We start from the raw sequence: 18761 nt of genomic DNA on the forward strand, positions 1-18761 counted from the left end.
CCAGGGTGGCTTCCTGCCTTAGTCTCTTGAGTGCTGTGTTATAGACCGTAGCTACCATGACTGACTGAGTACCTTTAAAGTATGACACCAGCGTCTCACTGAGTTGCTCAGTGTGGCCTTGAGCTCACTCTTTTGTAGCTCTAGGTAGGCCTTGAACTTGTGATCCCTTGTCAGCCTCCTAAATAGTTGAGATTATAAACCTGTGTTGCCAGACCCAGAATGCCAGGGATATTTTAAATAAATCCTGCCCATCAATCATAATGATTTTAAATTATTACATGGTAATTCTTCACTGTATATGTTAACGTTTATTATAATTTTTGGTGGATGTATTACACTATCTACTTTCTTAAAGTGATTCCTTTTATCCATCCATCCGTCATGTATCCTAGGCTTGTCTCAAACTTTACTATGTAGCAGAGGATGACTTTGAATCCGGCTTCTCGGGTTTCAACTCACCTCAATTGTGGAGTAATAGGTGTATATCGCCATGCCTGGTATGTGCAGTGCAGTGCAGGGGATAGAGTTGAGGGCTGCCTGCATGCTAGGCAAGCAAGCAGTCTGTCACTGAGCTGCATTTCTAGCTTTGTGGATTTGTTTGTTTGTTTTTTAGGTGGGGACTGTTTCTCAGTGACTGCTCAGATCAGCTCAGGTCCATGATTTAACACATAAGACATTGTAGGAAGACCTGCATGCCGAGTCCTGTGAATATTAAAACACCTTACCCACTATTTGTGGCCCAGCTAGTTTGATTTCTTCAACATTTCTTCCTTAAAGTCAGCACAGGGGTCAGTCGGTCCTGAGAGGGTCAGTCGGTCCTGAGAGATGGGTGAGCCGGGCGTGGTGGCGCACGCCTTTAATCCCAGCACTCGGGAGGCAGAGGCAGGCGGATTTCTGAGTTCGAGGCCAGCCTGGTCTACAGAGTGAGTTCCAGGACAGCCAAGGCTACACAGAGAAACCCTGTCTCGAAAAACAAAAAAAAACCAAAAAAAACAAAACAAAACAAAACAAAAAGTCAGCACAGAGAGAACACTGTGCCTTTTTTTTTTTTTTTTTTTTTTTCTCAGTGCTGGGATTAAAGGCGTGCGCCACCACGCCCGGCTCACTGTGCCTTTTTTGAGGTGGGGTGGGGTGTTACTGCAGTCCCTTGTGGCCTTCACAGTTTCTGATTTCTAAGGTAGTGTAAGACTGTTTCAGATTGGTTGTGAAAGAGAAACAGGCGTGACAAACTGGTCTCTGTTTATAGTACTCCAGAGATTGTGATAAGGAGTCTCCAGTCCTTTGCTAAATTAAAGGAAAGGAACTTGACTAGGAAGCACAATGGGCTTTTTCATGTTGTGTGTCTACCAGGTGATTAGTATAAAAATCCCATTGTGGGCCAGCAGTGACATACACCTTTAATCCCAGCACTTGGGAGACAGAGGCAGGCCGATCTGAGTTTGAGGACAGCCTGGTCTACAGAACAAGTTCCAGGACAGCCAGGGCTACAGAGAGGAACCCTGTCTTGGGGAAATGTTTTTTTCCTGAAGGCAGGGAGGAGGTACCAAACAAACATTTTAAAACAGCTTTTTACTGTCAAGTCAGTCTTAATCTTGTCTTGGGTTATGACCTGGTAAACAAACAAACATGTATGTGACAGATTATGGGACTCTGAAATTTATTTAGAAACAGAGAAGAAAATCTGTGTTTTGTCCTTTTAAATAATTGTAAATACTTGCATTTCCCTTTTCTTTCAGTTCCGGGAATGGATGGAGGTGCTTTAACTGATGCAAGTCTGACAGAGTCCTATTTCAGCACCAGCTTTATTGGAGTCAATGGATTTGGAAGCCCTGTAGAAACAAAGTATCCCTTGATGCAGGTATTCTCAGGGTGGATTGAGACCTCTTCCATTCTTACACTGTTGGGGTTGGGGAGGGCAGACTTTAAGAGGTGAGAGAGACGGTAAAATGCAGGATGTCGGAAGAATGGTGGAAGTGGGATGTGTAGGGTAGATGGAAATCAGTTACATGTGTATAGTATGTATTTAATTAAAGCTTGATAATGCTCATAGTCAGCGTATGCTATCAATGTTGAAAAAAATCTCTCATTCTCAGTCAACAAACAGCTTGCTAGCCTTCTCAGACAGCTAGCAGTACTGTTAACAGTTTCCTGAGCTTGCCTTCTATTAGGAGTATTCTGCTGCACATTTCTGAATTTACATTAAAGCTATTAAATTTGAAGTCAGAGTACTTGAGTGAAGTTAACATTGCTTTTTTTAAAAAAATATTTATTTATTTATTATATTTAAGTACACTGTAGCTGTCTTCTAACACACCAGAAGGTGGTGTCAGATCTCATTATGGATGGTTCTGAGCCATCATGTGGTTTCTGGGATTTGAACTCAGGACCTTTGTGTTGCGGCCTGCCCGCAGTCCACAACACGAATGGTTCAACTGAGAATGGCAGTTCGCTGAAAAGAGAGGAATCTAGACGGGGCGGAAGAAACAATGGAGCTAAGACAACATCCTGATCAAAGCTCAATTTTACTATTTCCAGACACTCAGTTATAAAGGAAGGGGGAGGGAACCCAATATCCCGCCAAGTAACTCAGGGTCCAGTAGCAGGACGAACACGTGTGTGCCTCCAGGCAGCAAAGGCAGGTTCCAGCAGTGGGCGTGGCAGGACGAATGAGCACGAAGCTCCACCCTTGAGCAAGCAGGTTCCAGGCTGGGGGAAGGGAGGCCACACTTTGGAAGAGCAGTCAGTGCTCTTAACTGCTGAGCCATCTCTCCAGCCCAACATTGCTTTTGCATCTTTAAAATACATTCTGCTTCTTGCAGCTGACTTTTCTCTTTGTCATAGCTGGGTGTGACGCTGAGGACATTTTATAGATGAAGAATTTTGTAGAACTAGAATGAACTTGGAAAATGTTTTTAATGTACCTTTTTGGAAAACTTGGTCACAATAGTGAGAGTAGTCTCATGCCCTTCCTTGTTTCTGTTGTGCCTTCTGGTCCCCATAACTATAATAGGATGATGCCACAGCACCAGTCTTGCTTCCTGTTAGTGCCCACTGTTACTTTTTGTATGACTTTTAACTTCATTGTTTAAAGCCGATGTTTCAGTGTCGCTCTGTTCCTTTTGGGTTATTTGACTTTAAGCCTTTAAGAAAGCATGCATAGTCATGAACATGAGTCACCTCTCTCTCCTGTGTATGTTTAGTGTATGTGCATGGCATAGGTGTGTGTACCCATGCGTGATACATGGAGAAGAGAGCTCTGTGCCAGTTGTCTATCACAGTTTGCCATACTGAAATGAGACGAGATCTCTCACTGAACTAGAAGCTCATTGTTCTGGTTAGGCTGGCCAGCCAGAACACCAGGATCCCACAGTGCTACAGTACGCTAAGCCATGTCTGGCTTTTTATGTAGGTGTTGTAGGTATGTATGTTAAGCCCTCATTCTTGGTGAACAAGAGCTTAGCCACTGAACTTTCTACCCATTCCTGAGTGCCTTATTTTTTATTTTTATTTTTTTTAGTGATCAGTTATTGTATAGTAATTTTGAGATAGTGTCTTGTGTGTCTCTGGCTAGTCAAAAATTTGCTGCATAGCTAACGATGGATGACCTTGAACTTATGATCACAGCTGCTTCTACCAGTTCTAGGATCGCACCTCGTGTATTACCATGCATACAATTATATATTAAAATTGTATTTAAATTGTCTCAAGAACTTGTCCTCGTGCTTCCCCTTTTAATGATGGAGAAACTGAGTAAGAAGCCAAGTGATTTAAGTTTGGGATCACAGTTTAAGCTAGAGCTGAGAAATTTTTGGATTACTTTTTCAGAGACTGAGTTAGCTTCATATATAGGATTTGTTGGTTTTAGATTAGACATAGGGGCAGTGGGGTAGAAAAGCAGAGAATATGTTTGGCAAACAGTATATGAGGGAAAATACAAATTGAGAGATGTTAGGGCATGTATTGACTTTATATAGTTACATCCTACCTTCTTGAAAGAGTACTGGAATTTGTATCTTATGGACAGGGAAACTCACTTATCTTGCCCGTGCACAATTGTGAGTTACACAGTGGTAATTCAAAATAGGCCTATGGCAGCGTCTTTAAAATACCTGGCTAGTAAGAAAGTATTTGATGTGCTTCCTGGGAGGCTTTGTGATGAGGTGTAAGTTAAGCAGTAGTTCTAGCAGCCTAGGAGGGAAGATTAGTCTGTCAGTGGTGTTAAAGGTCAGTCGGCTTCTACTCAGTTTCTGCATCATTAAAAAGGGAAGGGAAGATGCAGCCTGGCCTAGTCTGTCTTTCTGTGGATGCTTTTAACTCCTGATTCCTCAATGGCTCCGTATGCACATTGTGTTTTTCAGAGAATGACTAGTAGTAGCAGCTCCCCAAGCCTTCTAAATGACAGTGCCAAGCCATACACAGGCCACGGTAAGATTTGATTGTGTACGTTAGTGTGTGTGTGTAACTCTGGAAGTAATATGATATAGTAGATTATTTTAGAAATTGTGAACAGGTATTAATTAGAAAATAAAATTGAATCAAGATTTTAAATCATCAATTTTTCTTTTCATGTTAATAAATACAATAATTAAGATTACATTAAACACTTTAATCGTGGTCCTTCTTGATTAATGTGAATTAAATCTTATATTGCTATTTTGTTTGTTTGTTTGTTTGTTTTTGTTTTTTTCGAGACAGGGTTTCTCTGTATAGCCCTGGCTGTCCTGGAACTCACTTTGTAGACCAGGCTGGCCTTGAACCCAGAAATCCACCTGCCTCTGCCTCCCAAGTGCTGGGATTAAAGGTGTGCACCACCACCGCCCAGCCTGTATTTATTTTTAAAAAGTGTTCCCAGGTTAAAAATGTGTGTGAATGTGTGTGTAGAGAGCACATATATATACGTGCTAGTAACATAGATCAACAAAATGTTAAAAATTAATAATAATGAATAAAATTTGCATGTTGATTATTTTTTGTGATAGGTATTTTTTTGTATATAAAGTTTGTATACTATTTAGGAATTTCAGTCTTCTACTGAAGAAAAAAGGAACATTTTAATGTTCGATTTAATATTAGAAACTACTTTGTGCTCAGGCAGTGGTGGTTCATGCCTGTAATCCCAGAGTGCGAGGTAGAGTCAGGTGAACCTCTGAGTTCATGGCCAACCTGGTCCATGGAGCTCCATTCGGGACAGCCAGGCCTACACATAGAAACCCTGTCTTGGAAAAAAACAGAAAGAAAGTACTTTTGTAGCATTCCCGTATTTTTAGTGTTCCTTATTGTTTAAGTGCTTTGCAAAGTGCCAAATGATATTTAAGAAATGGTGCCCTTTTGAATGCCTAAAATTTATATATCATATAAAAACATTTTGTCTTGCTATTTACCATTTTCCTTTCTTAGAGTTACTTACTTCATACTAAATTTTTTACATTCCAGCAAACAGTTCTACCACAAAACTCCAGCTAGAGGAAGGCAGAGAAATTAAGTGAAAATCTCTGTGTACTGTGTTGTGAGGCAATTTAATACAGGCTTTGGGATCTCATACATAATATGATTAAAAAATACAAGATTTATTAGTGCCCAGAAGTGAAGATGAAGTACTTTATACAATGTCATATGTTTTAAAAAATTCTGATTTGTAAAGTGGGAAATAATTCAGAGTTTCAGTGTTTGCAGAGCATTGGCACTTTGAACCCATAAAACCTCTGGATTCTGTTTGTTTTGTAACATTGAATATTTTCATTTTTAAAATAAAAACTTAACAAGCATGCTAGAAGTCTGTCGATAAACCTAGAACTGTGGAATAGACTGTAGAATAGATGGTTTGAAGACCTAGCTGTTCTATCTCATCCGAGCCTGATCTCTTGGACTCCCTTTATTATTCCAAGGACTCAGTATTAACACAAGTGTTTACTATAACTAGACTTCCTTCCCTCAAAACCATACCCTAGTCATGTGACTGAAAAGATTTACCTATTGTATTTTACTTTTCCCTTGTTTTAATCAAGCAGATGCTTTCTCACATAGAGGTATATACTTGGCTGGGTAGACAGCACTGTAGACTGAATGAAGACTGTAGACTGACTGTATCTATCATCAGTTCGTGTCTCGTGTTGGACACGCAGGTGTGTGAACACTGAGTTTGCTGCTCTTCTGGGCAGCATTGTGCTGCTGTTGAAGCAATGCTAGGTTAACGTGTATCAGCCTTGCTTGTTGTCTGAGTTGTCTGGAAACCTGTGTGACTTGCCTTCCAGATCTTCTGACTTCATCTGCTTCATCCTTGTTTAATGACTTCGGTGCCCTCAACATCTCCCAGAGAAGGAAGGTAGGTGAAATTGAAATTCCAGTGCAACTAAATGTGGTTTACAGGTGGTGTTGGGTACTGAGTAACCAACATTTTCCTCAGTGGGAGGAAGACCTTTTATGGGCTGAGTGTTCTTCTTGCCTTTACTTAGATTTCTCCTTATCTTTTTGATTTCTGTCATTGCTTTTGGCTTTTTTGAGTTGTGATCTTGCATAGCCCAGGCTGGCCTTGTATTTATGATGGTTCTCCTGCCTGAGCCTCCCCAGTGTTGGGATTGTGGCGTGCAGCACCACCATTCCTGATGGCTCCTCTCTTAGCCGGAATGTTCTTTGGTCTGTGTGCATGGGGTGAAACATTTATGCAAAGGGATGAAATCCTTTGCTTGCTTTTGTTCTTTTTCTTCATATATTCTGTTGTTGTTAACATAATGCAGTGTAGGTCACATCTTAGCTTTTTTTTTTCCCCCCCGAGACAGGGTTTCTCTGTGTAGCCCTGGCTGTCCTGGAACTCACTCTGTAGACCAGGCTGGCCTCGAACTCAGAAATTCGCCTGCCTCTGCCTCCCAAGTGCCGGGATTAAAGGAGTGCGCCACCATTGCCCCGCCATTTTAGCATTTTTTTTTTTTTTTAAGATTTATTTATTTATTATGTGCAAGTACACTATAGCTGTCTTCAGACACACCAGAAGAGGGCATCCAATCTCATTACATATGGTTGTGAGCCACCATGTGGTTTCTGGGATTTGAACTCTGGGACCTTTGGAAGGGCAGTCAGTGTTCTTAACCCTCTGAGCCATCTCTCCAGGCCCCCATTTTAGCATTTTTTACATTTCTTTATGACTAAATTTCAAAGCGTTTTCCATAATTTGTACTCAATACAAAACAAACCTAAGATTTACAGCTTTTCGTAATTGACCCAACTGTTTAGAACTAAATTTTAATTAAAATTCTATGGATTTGTTGTCATTTTGCTTTGTGGCGGGGGTGGGGGAAGGAGGGCAGGGACAACACAGTCTTACCTAGCTCAGGCTGGACTTGAATTCACAACTCTACTTCCTCAGTTTCCCAAGTGCTAGACTTAGAACTGTGTGCCACAATGCCTAAGTCTTAAGACCTATTCATGTTGCAAATTTAATTTAATTTGATGTAGTTTGGAATCGAAATTACAGACCATTGTAGAATTTTATAATGACTGATTTTGTGGCAAGTTGAAATGAATAGTTTGATGCCTTTGGGTCTCAACGAGAGCCATGCTGATGTGAGTAGTCAGAGAAGCTGGTCATTTGGTTAGGACCCAGTAGCAGCTAGAGCCATGATCTTGATGGTTGTTATTGAGATGTTTAAACAGTCTTTCCCCTAACTAATGAAAGTTTCCAAGTTAAATATTGACTTTATTAAGAATAAACTAAACAAGAATTTGAGGGTGAGGTGTCTGGGCAGAGGGCAGTGTAGCGTGGAGTATTTGGTAGACTGAGGTGATGATGTTTCATAATTAAGCTTATTCCCTGGCTTGATGAATTGCATGTGTGAGGCAGGCGTGTCTATGCTTCTGTCAGTCATACCTCAGTAAGTTACTTACAAAGTTTGAGGAGACTGGGTGTTTTCAGAGACAGACATTTTATAGGGTGTGTAATCACCTGAGCACTTGGCGCACATAACGTCTTTCCATCTTGAGAATTGGACATGAGCAGGAAGGTGATGGGAAATGCTTTAACACTAGGCCTGAGAGATGCAGTGTTAGGCTTGATTTTCATAGATTTCTCAATGGTTTTCACTAGGACTAAAGCTAGTTTTGCTTTACCCACTTTGCTCACAGATAGGGATGTAGAGAGGTGGCCACAAGCAGATATGTCAGCGGTAGTGAGAAGCAGCACTGGAAGCTGTCATGGCAGAAAAGTGGAAGCAGCCACAGCCTGGGAATAAGTTATCTAATGCTCGTCATAGAAAAAGAGAAGACTTCCCTTTGTCTTATTGGTCCCTCTAACGGCGTTCTCTTAGTTAAAAAAAAAAAGTTATCTATAGTAAGGGTTGTTTCTGATACCTGAGTAGAAATTAGGATGGTAATTGAGTATTTAAAAGCATTCCTATGAAAATTCAACTTACTGGCTATATCTTAAACAGCTGAAATATTTATATCTGTTTTTGAAAAGATATAGCAAAAAATAATGGAGATTTTAAGGGAAAAATGCAGCACATAGCTGGGTTTTTGTGTCTTTTGTTTTTTTGTTTTTGTTTGTTTTTTCCTTAGAAGAAAACAATAAAGGAAACATATTATGTGATTTCAGTGCTTTGTAGCCCAGGTAGGCTCCAGATTGCAGTGACTCTCTTCTGCCTCTTGAGACCTAGAGTCATAGGCTTGAGCTGCCCTGCCTGGTCTTCAGTATTAGAGTGTATTTTATTTTATTATATAATATATGTGTATATATTATATATATATTGAGACAGGGTTTCTCTATATAGTCCTGGCTGTCCTGGAACTCACTTTGTAGACCAGGCTGGCCTCAAACCCAGAAATCTGCCTGCCTCTGCCTCCCGAGTGCTGGGATTAAAGGCGTCTGCCACCATGCCCGGCTAGAGTGTATTTTAATAGTATCAGAATAATAATAGAGGGAACCACTTTTCTCTGAGGTCCTTAGACCGCTAACCATGTGACCATGTCCACCATAGATTGTAATCTTCCCATTTGTGAAATGATAGGCACATCCTAAGCAGGATGCTTGTCTTTTAGCTCTAAAAGAAGTGTTGGGATCTGACTGGGAAAATCCCCTTTGCTGCTGTTGACATTTAATGTTATGTGGAAGGGAGGGACAGATGGGGTTCTTTCAGTGGTTTGAGATAGGATGTGTTATTTCTGTGGGTATGTGCATGATGCAGTTCCATGGAAGTAAATACAAATTGTAATTATTTAATTAAATTACATGCTTATTTAAGCAGGGTAGCATAATCACTCACTGATACCTTTAAAATACTGTCAGAACAGGTAGTAGGACATTCACTATCATTTCATAGCCTGTAAGGTAAGTTAGTTTCCAAAATCTAGGTGGGCTGATCCCAACAGTCATAACTCTTTATAAATATGTGAACACATGAGTGCAAACTTAAAATATTTAATGGTTGCAAAGTAGCAGCGAATTCTCTAGATCTGTGAGTGCACATAAGGAGAAGATGATTGGGAGTGAAGACTGTGGGGAAGCTTAAGCCATCTGGGTGTAAGGTAGCCATGATTAGAGAGGAAGAAGCCTCAGCACAGTCTTACACTGCCTGCCATTCCCATGGAAGCTTAGGGACAAGAGCTGCACGTCTTAGTGTTCTTACAGCTTACTGAAGCCAAATGCGCTGTGAAAAGCAGTCTAAAAAGGTTCATAGCCATCATCCGTCATTAGACGATGAGCCGATCCATGAACATTTTCATATATGAACATGTTTGTGCCTTTGGTCATTACAGATAGGATCACAGGGACCAGAGCCAGCTTCAGCGGAGTTTAGAAGCACCTGTGGCGACCTGATAGTACTGTGGCATCAAATAATATCATTACTTTTCTTGTAATTCACTTTAAATTTTACACAAATCAATAGAACATGATATACAAGAGATGACTTACAGTGATTTTATATTTGTGCTTGAGAAGCATTGGTGGTTTTGTTTTTCCTGACTAAGAATATATGTAAATTGAAAAGGTTATAATATGAAATATATGTAATTCTTGGGTAAGAGAGATTGGAAGAAATAAATTTTAATTTTATAGTCTATGGCAGAATTAAATTCCTATAAAATGCTACTATGACTTTTGTTTAAAAAATGAGTTGTTATTGTTGTTGTTTTTTTGGTTTGGTTTGGTTTGGTTTGGTTTTGGTTTTGGTTTTTTGAGACCGGGTTTCTCTGTGTAGCCTTGGCTGTCCTGGAACTCACTCTGTAGACCAGGCTGGCCTCGAACTCAGAAATCCGCCTGCCTCTGCCTCCCAGGTGCTGGGATTACAGGCGTGTGCCACCACACCTGGCTAAAATGAGAGTTATTATGCTAGAGATTAGAGATTACTACATGAGGAAACTTAGCATCAAGGAAGGTACAGTTAAAGTTGGTTACTGGTGTGGAGTCACTCAATCACAGATGTAAAAATTGTGTATCATATCTTTTGAAAACAAAATATTCTTTTATCAGAGTTAGATATAGGACTAGAGGTGTGACTGCAGTGCCCCAGGCTCTGATGTGCCTCTCACTATGCTGTAGTTTTTTACAGGGCCACCACAGGGAGTTGGTGTAAGTTAGGCAGGTGAGCAGTCTAAGCATCCTGATATTCTTGGATCCCCTTTCTCTCTCTCTCAGGGTGGTCGCTCACTTAATTCATTTTCCTCCCTCTTCTAGAATACAAACTGTGGAATAGATACTATGTTTATATTTCTTTGGCCTGCTTTAGTGAGTCAGTAAGACTGAAACATAGGGTAACATTCATTTCTGTCAGTTTTAAGTTAATTTCATGACACACTAAGATTTTTGGAAAGTTTGTTCTGATTTTAAAGCTCATAGTGAGACTGAGAGAAGTGAAGCCCAGAGGATAGCTCCCTGCTGTGGTTTGTGATGGTGTGTGGGTGGTGGGAGATACCAGAGGATAGCTCCCTGCTGTGGTTTGTGATGGTGTGTGGGTGGTGGGAGATACCCCAGGATAGCTCCCTGCTGTGGTTTGTGATGGCGTGTGGGTGGTGGGAGATACCAGAGGATAGCTCCCTGCTGTGGTTTGTGATGGTGTGTGGGTGGTGGGAGATACCCCAGGATAGCTCCCTGCTGTGGTTTGTGATGGCGTGTGGGTGGTGGGAGATACCAGAGGATAGCTCCCTGCTGTGGTTTGTGATGGTGTGTGGGTGGTGGGAGATACCCCAGGATAGCTCCCTGCTGTGGTTTGTGATGGCGTGTGGGTGGTGGGAGATACCCCAGGATAGCTCCCTGCTGTGGTTTGTGATGGCGTGTGGGTGGTGGGAGATACCAGAGGATAGCTCCCTGCTGTGGTTTGTGATGGCGTGTGGGTGGTGGGAGATACCAGAGGATAGCTCCCTGCTGTGGTTTGTGATGGCGTGTGGGTGGTGGGAGATACCAGAGGATAGCTCCCTGCTGTGGTTTGTGATGGTGTGTGGGTGGTGGGAGATACTTGTGGATTGTTCTGCTTGAGAGTACAAGTCACTGGTAGCAGGCTCCCTCTTTATTGCTTTGTTTGAGCCCAGTTCGGGTCTTCCTGGTTCTAGGTGCCATCACAAAGCTTACTGATGAAAACTAGTTCCTGTTTTGTAAGGAATACTTTATTTTTAATTGGTTGTGCAGTGAGCATTTGTGTTGAACTAAGAAACATTTTCTTTCCTTGGGGAGGGAGGGTCAGAGTGCAAGGTGGCATGGGAAGGCAGGGCCTCTGCATAGCTTTGACTGAGTTGACGCTCGCACACTGTGTTGACCAGACCGGCCTCAATTGAGCCACCAAGCTCTGCCTCTCAAGTGTTGGGACGTAAGGTGTGCATATGGCTCTAAGAAAGCTTTCTTCAAATTCATGACTGAAAAAGAATTTTGTCTTTATTGATTTTTCAAAGGGAGCACATTTCGTTTTGGAGGGTGTGTGTGTGTGTGAGAGAGAGAGAGAGAGAGAGAGAGAGCGAGCATATGCAGACAACTGAACTGAAGGATGCACCTTTTACACAGTATGTAACACTGTTGGACAGACTTGGCACCCAGTCTTCAAACATTAGAGAGTTTTGAGTTCGTTTTTATATAGCAGCAGTTGTTTAATAAATATGTGGTGCTTTTACCTTAGTCCTGAGAGCTAGTAGATCATTGTGAGATTATCTGCTTGAATTTAATGTACCCTACTGGGGTCATTGAATTTATGTAGTGAACCTGTTAGCAAGAATGTGGCCTTGTTAGTAGTTCATTTTGTTTGCCTGGGATGTAGGTGTGGGGAGTGAATTAGTAAAGTGAATTAGCCAACCCATGTTACGCTCACCAACTAGACAATTGTAGTTCTTAACTTTTGCCTTTAGTTTTGAAGAGTGAGTTAATCTTTTAGGCTTTATTTCTTTGATTATCATCTCTTACTGTTTCTTACCGATTCCTTCATGCTGGTAAGATTGAGAGACAGAGAGAGTCTCAGGTTTAGATAAATGGCGTTTGGGTTGCTGTGTGTCAAGAGATACTTTAAGATGCAGAGTTGGTTTCTTAGAGATAGGGCACTGTAACTAAGAACAGGGTTTTGAGCCTGACCTTAGTGGTGAGAGTCTAGAAAACTTATTTTAACCTCATTTTAGATTTGTTTGGAATCCATAAAGTCAACGTAATGATGGGCATCAGCTTCATACATTGTGCACATAAACACATTAGTGGATGAGGATGTTTGGTGTACTGTAATGAGCTTGTCAGCACTTACGATAGCCTTTAAAGCTTATGATTGTGCACTTAGGAACTTAATCTCTTTCTGAGTATGCAGCAAGATTACTCTTCATTATTTCTCATTTCAAATCATAATAAGACAATTTTGAAGATACTCAGATTCATTTAAAGATTCAACTAAGCAAATAGATAGATGTATGTTAAATGTTTAAAAAGTCAGGCTGGAGAAATAGTTCAGTTAGTGGAGTGCTTGTCATGCATATCTCCCTCCGCTTGGGGTTGATCTGATCCTCAGACTGCAAAACCCAAATGTGGGTTTATACTCGGGAGGAGAAATGAGGAGGACCAGGAGTTTTAGGCTAGTCTGGGCCACATCATACTGTGTCTCACACAAAACAAAACAAGGGACTGGGAAGAGATGACTCATTGTATAAACTGCTTGCTGTCACAAGCCTGGGAACCTGATTGTGATTCCCACACCACATAGAGGTGGGTGTGTTGAAACCTGTGACCTCAGGTTTGTTAGCCCATGCCTAGATGTAATCCCAGTATCCCAAAGGCAAAGGCAAGAGAGAATTGCCTCAAGTTGGAAGCCAGCATGGTCAATATACATGGTCTACATAGATGGTCATCCTGTGTAGCAAAGTTGGCTTTAATTAGGTTTAGTGGCCTGTTTGTACTCCAGTGAATTTACGTACCGATCATTAAAAGACTTATAATCCTATAATTACTTTGTATAAGTAAAGATACACTGAAATGATTAGGCAACTTAGTTAACTAAGGGGTGACTCTCTGGAGTTAGGGGAGGTTGTGGGAGAAAAGCTTCCTTATTTGGAAATAAGTGTGTAGTAAACTTAGGCCAGTCTTGTCTGTCAATGGGCTTCACAGTTGATTGTGGAGAGAGATGTTGGGTTGTTACTGCAGAAGATAATGGATTTGGACAGTCACTAAACATCAAGTGAAGGGATATGTTTGCCCTGTGTTCATGACTTATCTTTTAAGCATGTGTTTTTTTAGTCATTGTTTCATAGTACAAATAATAGAGGTCCTTGCTTATGAATTTGATATTTAGAGGGATTTCTTGTAATTTGAGGTAAGGGAAGCATTTTGTTTGGGGACAGCATCTTGTTTTCTGGTCTGTCATTGTTGATGAGGATGGTGTTGCTTTGTAGTCACTAAGGGCTCTGTTGTGAGCACTGGCCTGTTTCTAAATGTTTTTGAAAAAAAAAAAAAACAGATTTTACTGTTCATTTATTTCTAAGGACAGAAAGGCTGACACTGAAATCTTGAGTGAGTGAATGGATTTTTTTTAAGTGTGGCTGTGCAATACGAGGGTCAGGAGTTCAAGGTCTCACTTACACAGTGAGTTCAGAAGCAGTCCTGGCTACAGGGACCCTGTCTCAAAAGCAACTCTCCCCCCCAGCCATACCTCAAACAACAGAAAAGTACACAAGTAGAGGCTTAGCTTGCCTTGTTAGGGAGTAGAGTAGCTGTCCCCGAGCTGTCCCCCCAGCCATACCTCAGACAACAGAAAAGTACACAAGTAGAGGCTTAGCTTGCCTTGTTAGGGAGTAGAGTAGCTGTCCCCGAGCTGTCCCCCCAGCCATACCTCAAACAACAGAAAAGTACACAAGTAGAGACTTAGCTTGCCTTGTTAGGGAGTAGAGTAGCTGTCCCTGAGCTGTCCCCCAGCCATACCTCAGACTTTGTGTACTCAGAAAAGTACACAAGTAGAGGCTTAGCTTGCCTTGTTAGGGAGTAGAGTAGCTGTCCCCCAGACTTGAGTCACAGGCCAAAGCCTTAGGAAAGAAAGGATTTTGTAAAATGGGGGTAGGAGGAGGTGTTAAGTAGTGGCTTTGAAGGCTTTGAATTTTAAGTCAAGGTTCAAAATAGCAGAAAGCTATGATGCTGTAAAGCCTTCAGTTTTGAGGGTGTCTCCTGTCTCCATTGTATCATGTGTTTTCGACTCTTGAGAACCTGACCCTTTCCAGTAAAGCTTGTTACACTTCTACTCTAGAATATATTTTCAAACTTTTTTTCTCTTAAAAACTTGATCTCAAGAGGTCTTTAAAACTAAATCCTGACAAAAAGTAAGACAGTGTTCAGCTACCACTATCTCACTGTCTTAACTCTTAAATTTTGTAAGCTATAAAAATTAGTCATTGTAGAAAATCTTGACTCCAGGTAAAAAAAAGTATGTTTTAGAGAGGGAGCTGGGTGGGAGGGGAAGAAAAAAGGATGTTAGAGCCCAGGACAAGGGCACTGGGGACTCTGCTGTGTTGCTGGTTTGCTGGGGGACAGAGGGAAGAAGCTGTTTGTTAGAGGGCATACAAGTCCCCAGGAGTGCTCAGGCTGTTTGGAAACAAGATCAACACTAGTATTGGTGCTTTTCTTTTTTTTGGATAATTGCAATTCTCAACACTTGTCTTCGAGTTTTGGAAGCTAAGGGGAAGGAGAAAGGTATGTTTGCTTTGTGCTGAAGGGAAATTCACACAACATTTGTTTTGTTTCCTTCTTCCTCACTGTCCATTTGATTCTCTGTTTCTGTTGGTCTCTGCTTTCAGCTAATCAGTAGTTTTTAGCCTACCAGTCCCTTTGCACTCTGCATTTATTACGCTCACCGCCATGTTCTGCCATGGTACTTAGCCAGAGGCAGTGGCACGTTGTGTGGAGAGAACATTTGGCGAGTCCTGAAGACAGTTTTGTTGATAGTGTGGTAATAGTGCTGCTGTGGGAATTACTGGGGAAGACAGTATAAGCCTCTATAAATAAGGCTTGGGAACCCCACTGTAAAGGTTTATCCAGAGTGTAGTGCTGAATTTGAGAAAGAAAGCGTGTCCAGTGATTTGTCACCTGCTTCCAGTTTGATGCCTGCACCTCCCCCACACTGATGTAGAACTTCCTTTCAGAGCTGCATCCATCCCTGTCAACTCTGTCTCAACCACTCCCTTTGCCAATGGAAGTGCACATTTGTTAGCATAGATTATGACACAGTGAGTGTTTTGTTATTGTTTTTAGGCTTCCATCTGTGTCTCTTTATTAACTCTGGAGTGGTCTAGTGATGCATGATCGCAGTGCCACCATGCTTTGATCTTCAGTTCCATTTTCCTCAGGCCTCCATTCCCACTTGAAATACAGTCACAGTGAGCCACGCCCCGACTCTGTCCCCTTCCTTACCCCACTGTCCCCCATTTCCTCCTGCCTTGGCACACTTACTCTGCCTTAAACGTCTGCTAAAGCATTTGCCTCCTTGTGAAGTGCCTGTCTCTGCTCTCTTGGTACCTCAGCCATGTGTGTATTACTGTATTGTGGCGGTGAGTTATACTTCCTGTAGAGCCTCCTAGACTACAACCTCTGTTCCAAGGAAAGGTACGTGTGTGTGCGCGCATGGCATTTGTATACAAAGTCCTTTCTGGGATGCTCAATTGTAATTTTTTTTTTTTAATAGAACTCAGCTGACTTGGAAATTACCTTACAGATGAAACATTCTTGTGGTTTTATTCTGTGCAGTGAGGCTAATATATAAGCCCCTCTTTATTTTTCTCTATACTCTTATTTTGCTATACCTTTATGTTCCCCGTTGTTGCCATTTCTTTTTATGAATGTCATTTTGTTTTGTTAATTTGTATCCTGTAGCTTTTGGTACTTTTAAAATCAATCAATCAATCAATCAATCTCTCTCTCTCCCTCCCTCCCCCTCTTCCTCCCTCCCCTTCCTCTCTCCTTCTCCCTCTCCCTCCCTCCCTCCCTCCCTCCCTCCCTCCCTCCCTCCCTCCCTCCCTCCCTCCCTCCTCCAAGATAGAGTCTCACTATGTAGCTCTGGCTGCCTCCCAACTGCTGGGATTAAAGGCATGTGCTCCGTCTGTTATTTTAAATAATGATTCTGCTTTAGATCTTTTTAGTGTCCTGCAGAACCATGCAGCTTGTTGGCTGCTTATTTGAAGAGCTTGTGTCTGTTATGGCTCCACTCCACAGATCTCTTTAGTTGCAAGTACTGGTTATGGAATAGAGGGAAAGGAGTAAGAATTGTTTGGAAAAAAACCAAGAAACAATTATAATGAGAATTGTTGGGGCTGAAAGGTGATATAATTGTTTTCTATATTACTAGTGTTCCATATGGAAGATGAATTAATTGCATTGACTGTTTTAACTGGATCAAAAAGAAAGTGAATTAAAAAAGAAAAGAAAAAAGAAAAAGAAAGTGAATTTAAATTGCTGTAGAAAGTTTTATATATATATATGTGTGTGTGTGTATGTATGTATATGTGTGTGTGTATATATATATATGTATATATATATATACATATATATATATATAGTTTCACTATATGATTAGAATTGAAGAATCTTTGTCTTAAGTGTTTTGGCCAGTTGTGACTTTTAAAAACAGTTTTGCTTATGTGCACAAGTGTTTTGCCTGCATGTATGTCTGCACCTTGTGTGTGCAGTATCTATGGAACCCAGAAAGGGGGAACAGAAGCCCTCAAACTGGAGCTGCATATGATGGTGGGTGCTGAGAATTGAACCCAGAATCTTTGGAAAAGCAGCCAGTGCTCTTAATGAGCCCTCCCCCCCCCATATGATTTTATTTGGCCTTTGATATTTTAACATTTGTGATAGAGGTAGAAGAATTTATACCCCAGGATTTCTCTAAAGTGCAAAGTTTTAATAGTAAATGTTTAATAAGGTTGTTATTCTCACTATATGTCAAAGCCTTACAGTAATTGACTTGAACACAAAAATGTCTGAGTTTAATCTTAACTTTTTCTAAGGAGTTATGATGTCCAAATACCTTGCTTTAAAATTGTTCCACTTAAAATGTGATTGTGGCCTGAGCCATGAAGCACATAGAATGTTTTCATCCAGAGACATTCTTTCTGATTTAGACATGCAAGGGGCTGCTTTAGCCTCATAAATCTCTACTATTCAGATTATTGGATAGGCAGGTAAAATAGTTTCTTTCTTAATTCAAGTTCAATTTGTATTTACTTTATTAGTGTAGGTTTTATGAAGAGAACTGTCTTACATAGTATAGTTTTCATAGGCATTTCCAGGGTTTAGAGATGTAAAAATTGTGTTGTGTTTTTTTTTATTTTTTTACAATACCTGTAAAATACCTCTACCCCTGTCCTTTTTTTTTTTTTTTAAGATTTATTTATTTATTATATGTAAGTATACTGTAGCTATCTTCAGACACTCCAGAAGAGGGCATCAGATCTTGTTACGGATGGTTGTGAGCCACCATGTGGTTGCTGGGATTTGAACTCAGGACATTTGGAAGAGCTGTCGGTGCTCTTAAACGTTGAGCCATCTCTCCAGCCCCTACCCCTGTCCTTTTAAATTTTATAAAATTTATAAAATTATTGTAAAAATACCTTTACAATACCACTACCCCTGTCCTTTTAAATTTTATGTGTGTTTTGGCTGCTTGTATGTATGTGTACAATACATGTGTGTGTGTCTGGTGCCTAATGAGGTCAGAAGAGTGTGTTCGAGCCCTTGGGACTGGAGTTACAAATGAATGTAAGGTGTCACATGGGTGCTGGAGATTGAACCTGGGTCTTTTGAAAGAGTAGCCAGGTGCTGTTGTTAACCATTGAGCCAACTCTCTAGTCTCTTTCAACTTCTTTTAAGGTCTAATTTTGCTGTGTAGTTTGGGCTGGCTCAACACTAAGAATGCTTCTCTATTTTAGCTCCTTGAGTGCTGGGATTATAGGTTTTTGCACCAACATGCACAGCAAAAATAAGCTCCCTTTGTATTAGATTCTAAAAACAGTCTTACCCTGATGTTGCTCTGTAATGATTTTTAGTGCATTACATATCAGGGCATAGCAGTAAGTAAGTGAGTAAGTGAGTGTGTGGAGCTTGTTTCGGGTTTTTAAGGAGATAGCCTTTCAAGCATCTATCAGCTTATTTCCTGAAGGGGACACACACACACATACATCTCTATGTAGTTGTAGTTATGCACATGCTACCTTGAAGGTGCAATGAATGTAGCTTGTACCTGCTATAACTAAGGGAAGATGGTAGGCTCTGATATCTTCACGCAGCCCTGCTAGCTGCTGTGAGAGTGAGTGCTGTACTAGCTTTATTAGTA

General features: G+C 40.9%; 1 protein-coding gene across 7 annotated transcripts in view; it reads left to right on the forward strand.

Moving 5' to 3' along the window:
- Window positions 1-18761, forward strand: part of Pan3 (poly(A) specific ribonuclease subunit PAN3) — a 120978-nt gene that overhangs the window by 19097 nt on the left and 83120 nt on the right. For all 7 annotated transcript variants that reach the window (XR_015047027.1, XM_085837448.1, XM_085837447.1 and 4 more), the window contains exons 2-4: window positions 1737-1858; window positions 4359-4425; window positions 6252-6322. Coding sequence is in view for 6 of the 7 variants with exons in the window: in XM_085837448.1 (XP_085693574.1) it covers window positions 1737-1858; window positions 4359-4425; window positions 6252-6322 (260 nt within the window). In the remaining variant the exon portion in view is untranslated. The remainder of the gene's footprint in view (window positions 1-1736; window positions 1859-4358; window positions 4426-6251; window positions 6323-18761) is intronic.

This window comes from Mus caroli, unplaced genomic scaffold, assembly GCF_978045245.1.
Source record: "Mus caroli unplaced genomic scaffold, Mus_caroli_1 scaffold_4, whole genome shotgun sequence".
NCBI classification, from domain to species: Eukaryota; Metazoa; Chordata; class Mammalia; order Rodentia; family Muridae; genus Mus; species Mus caroli.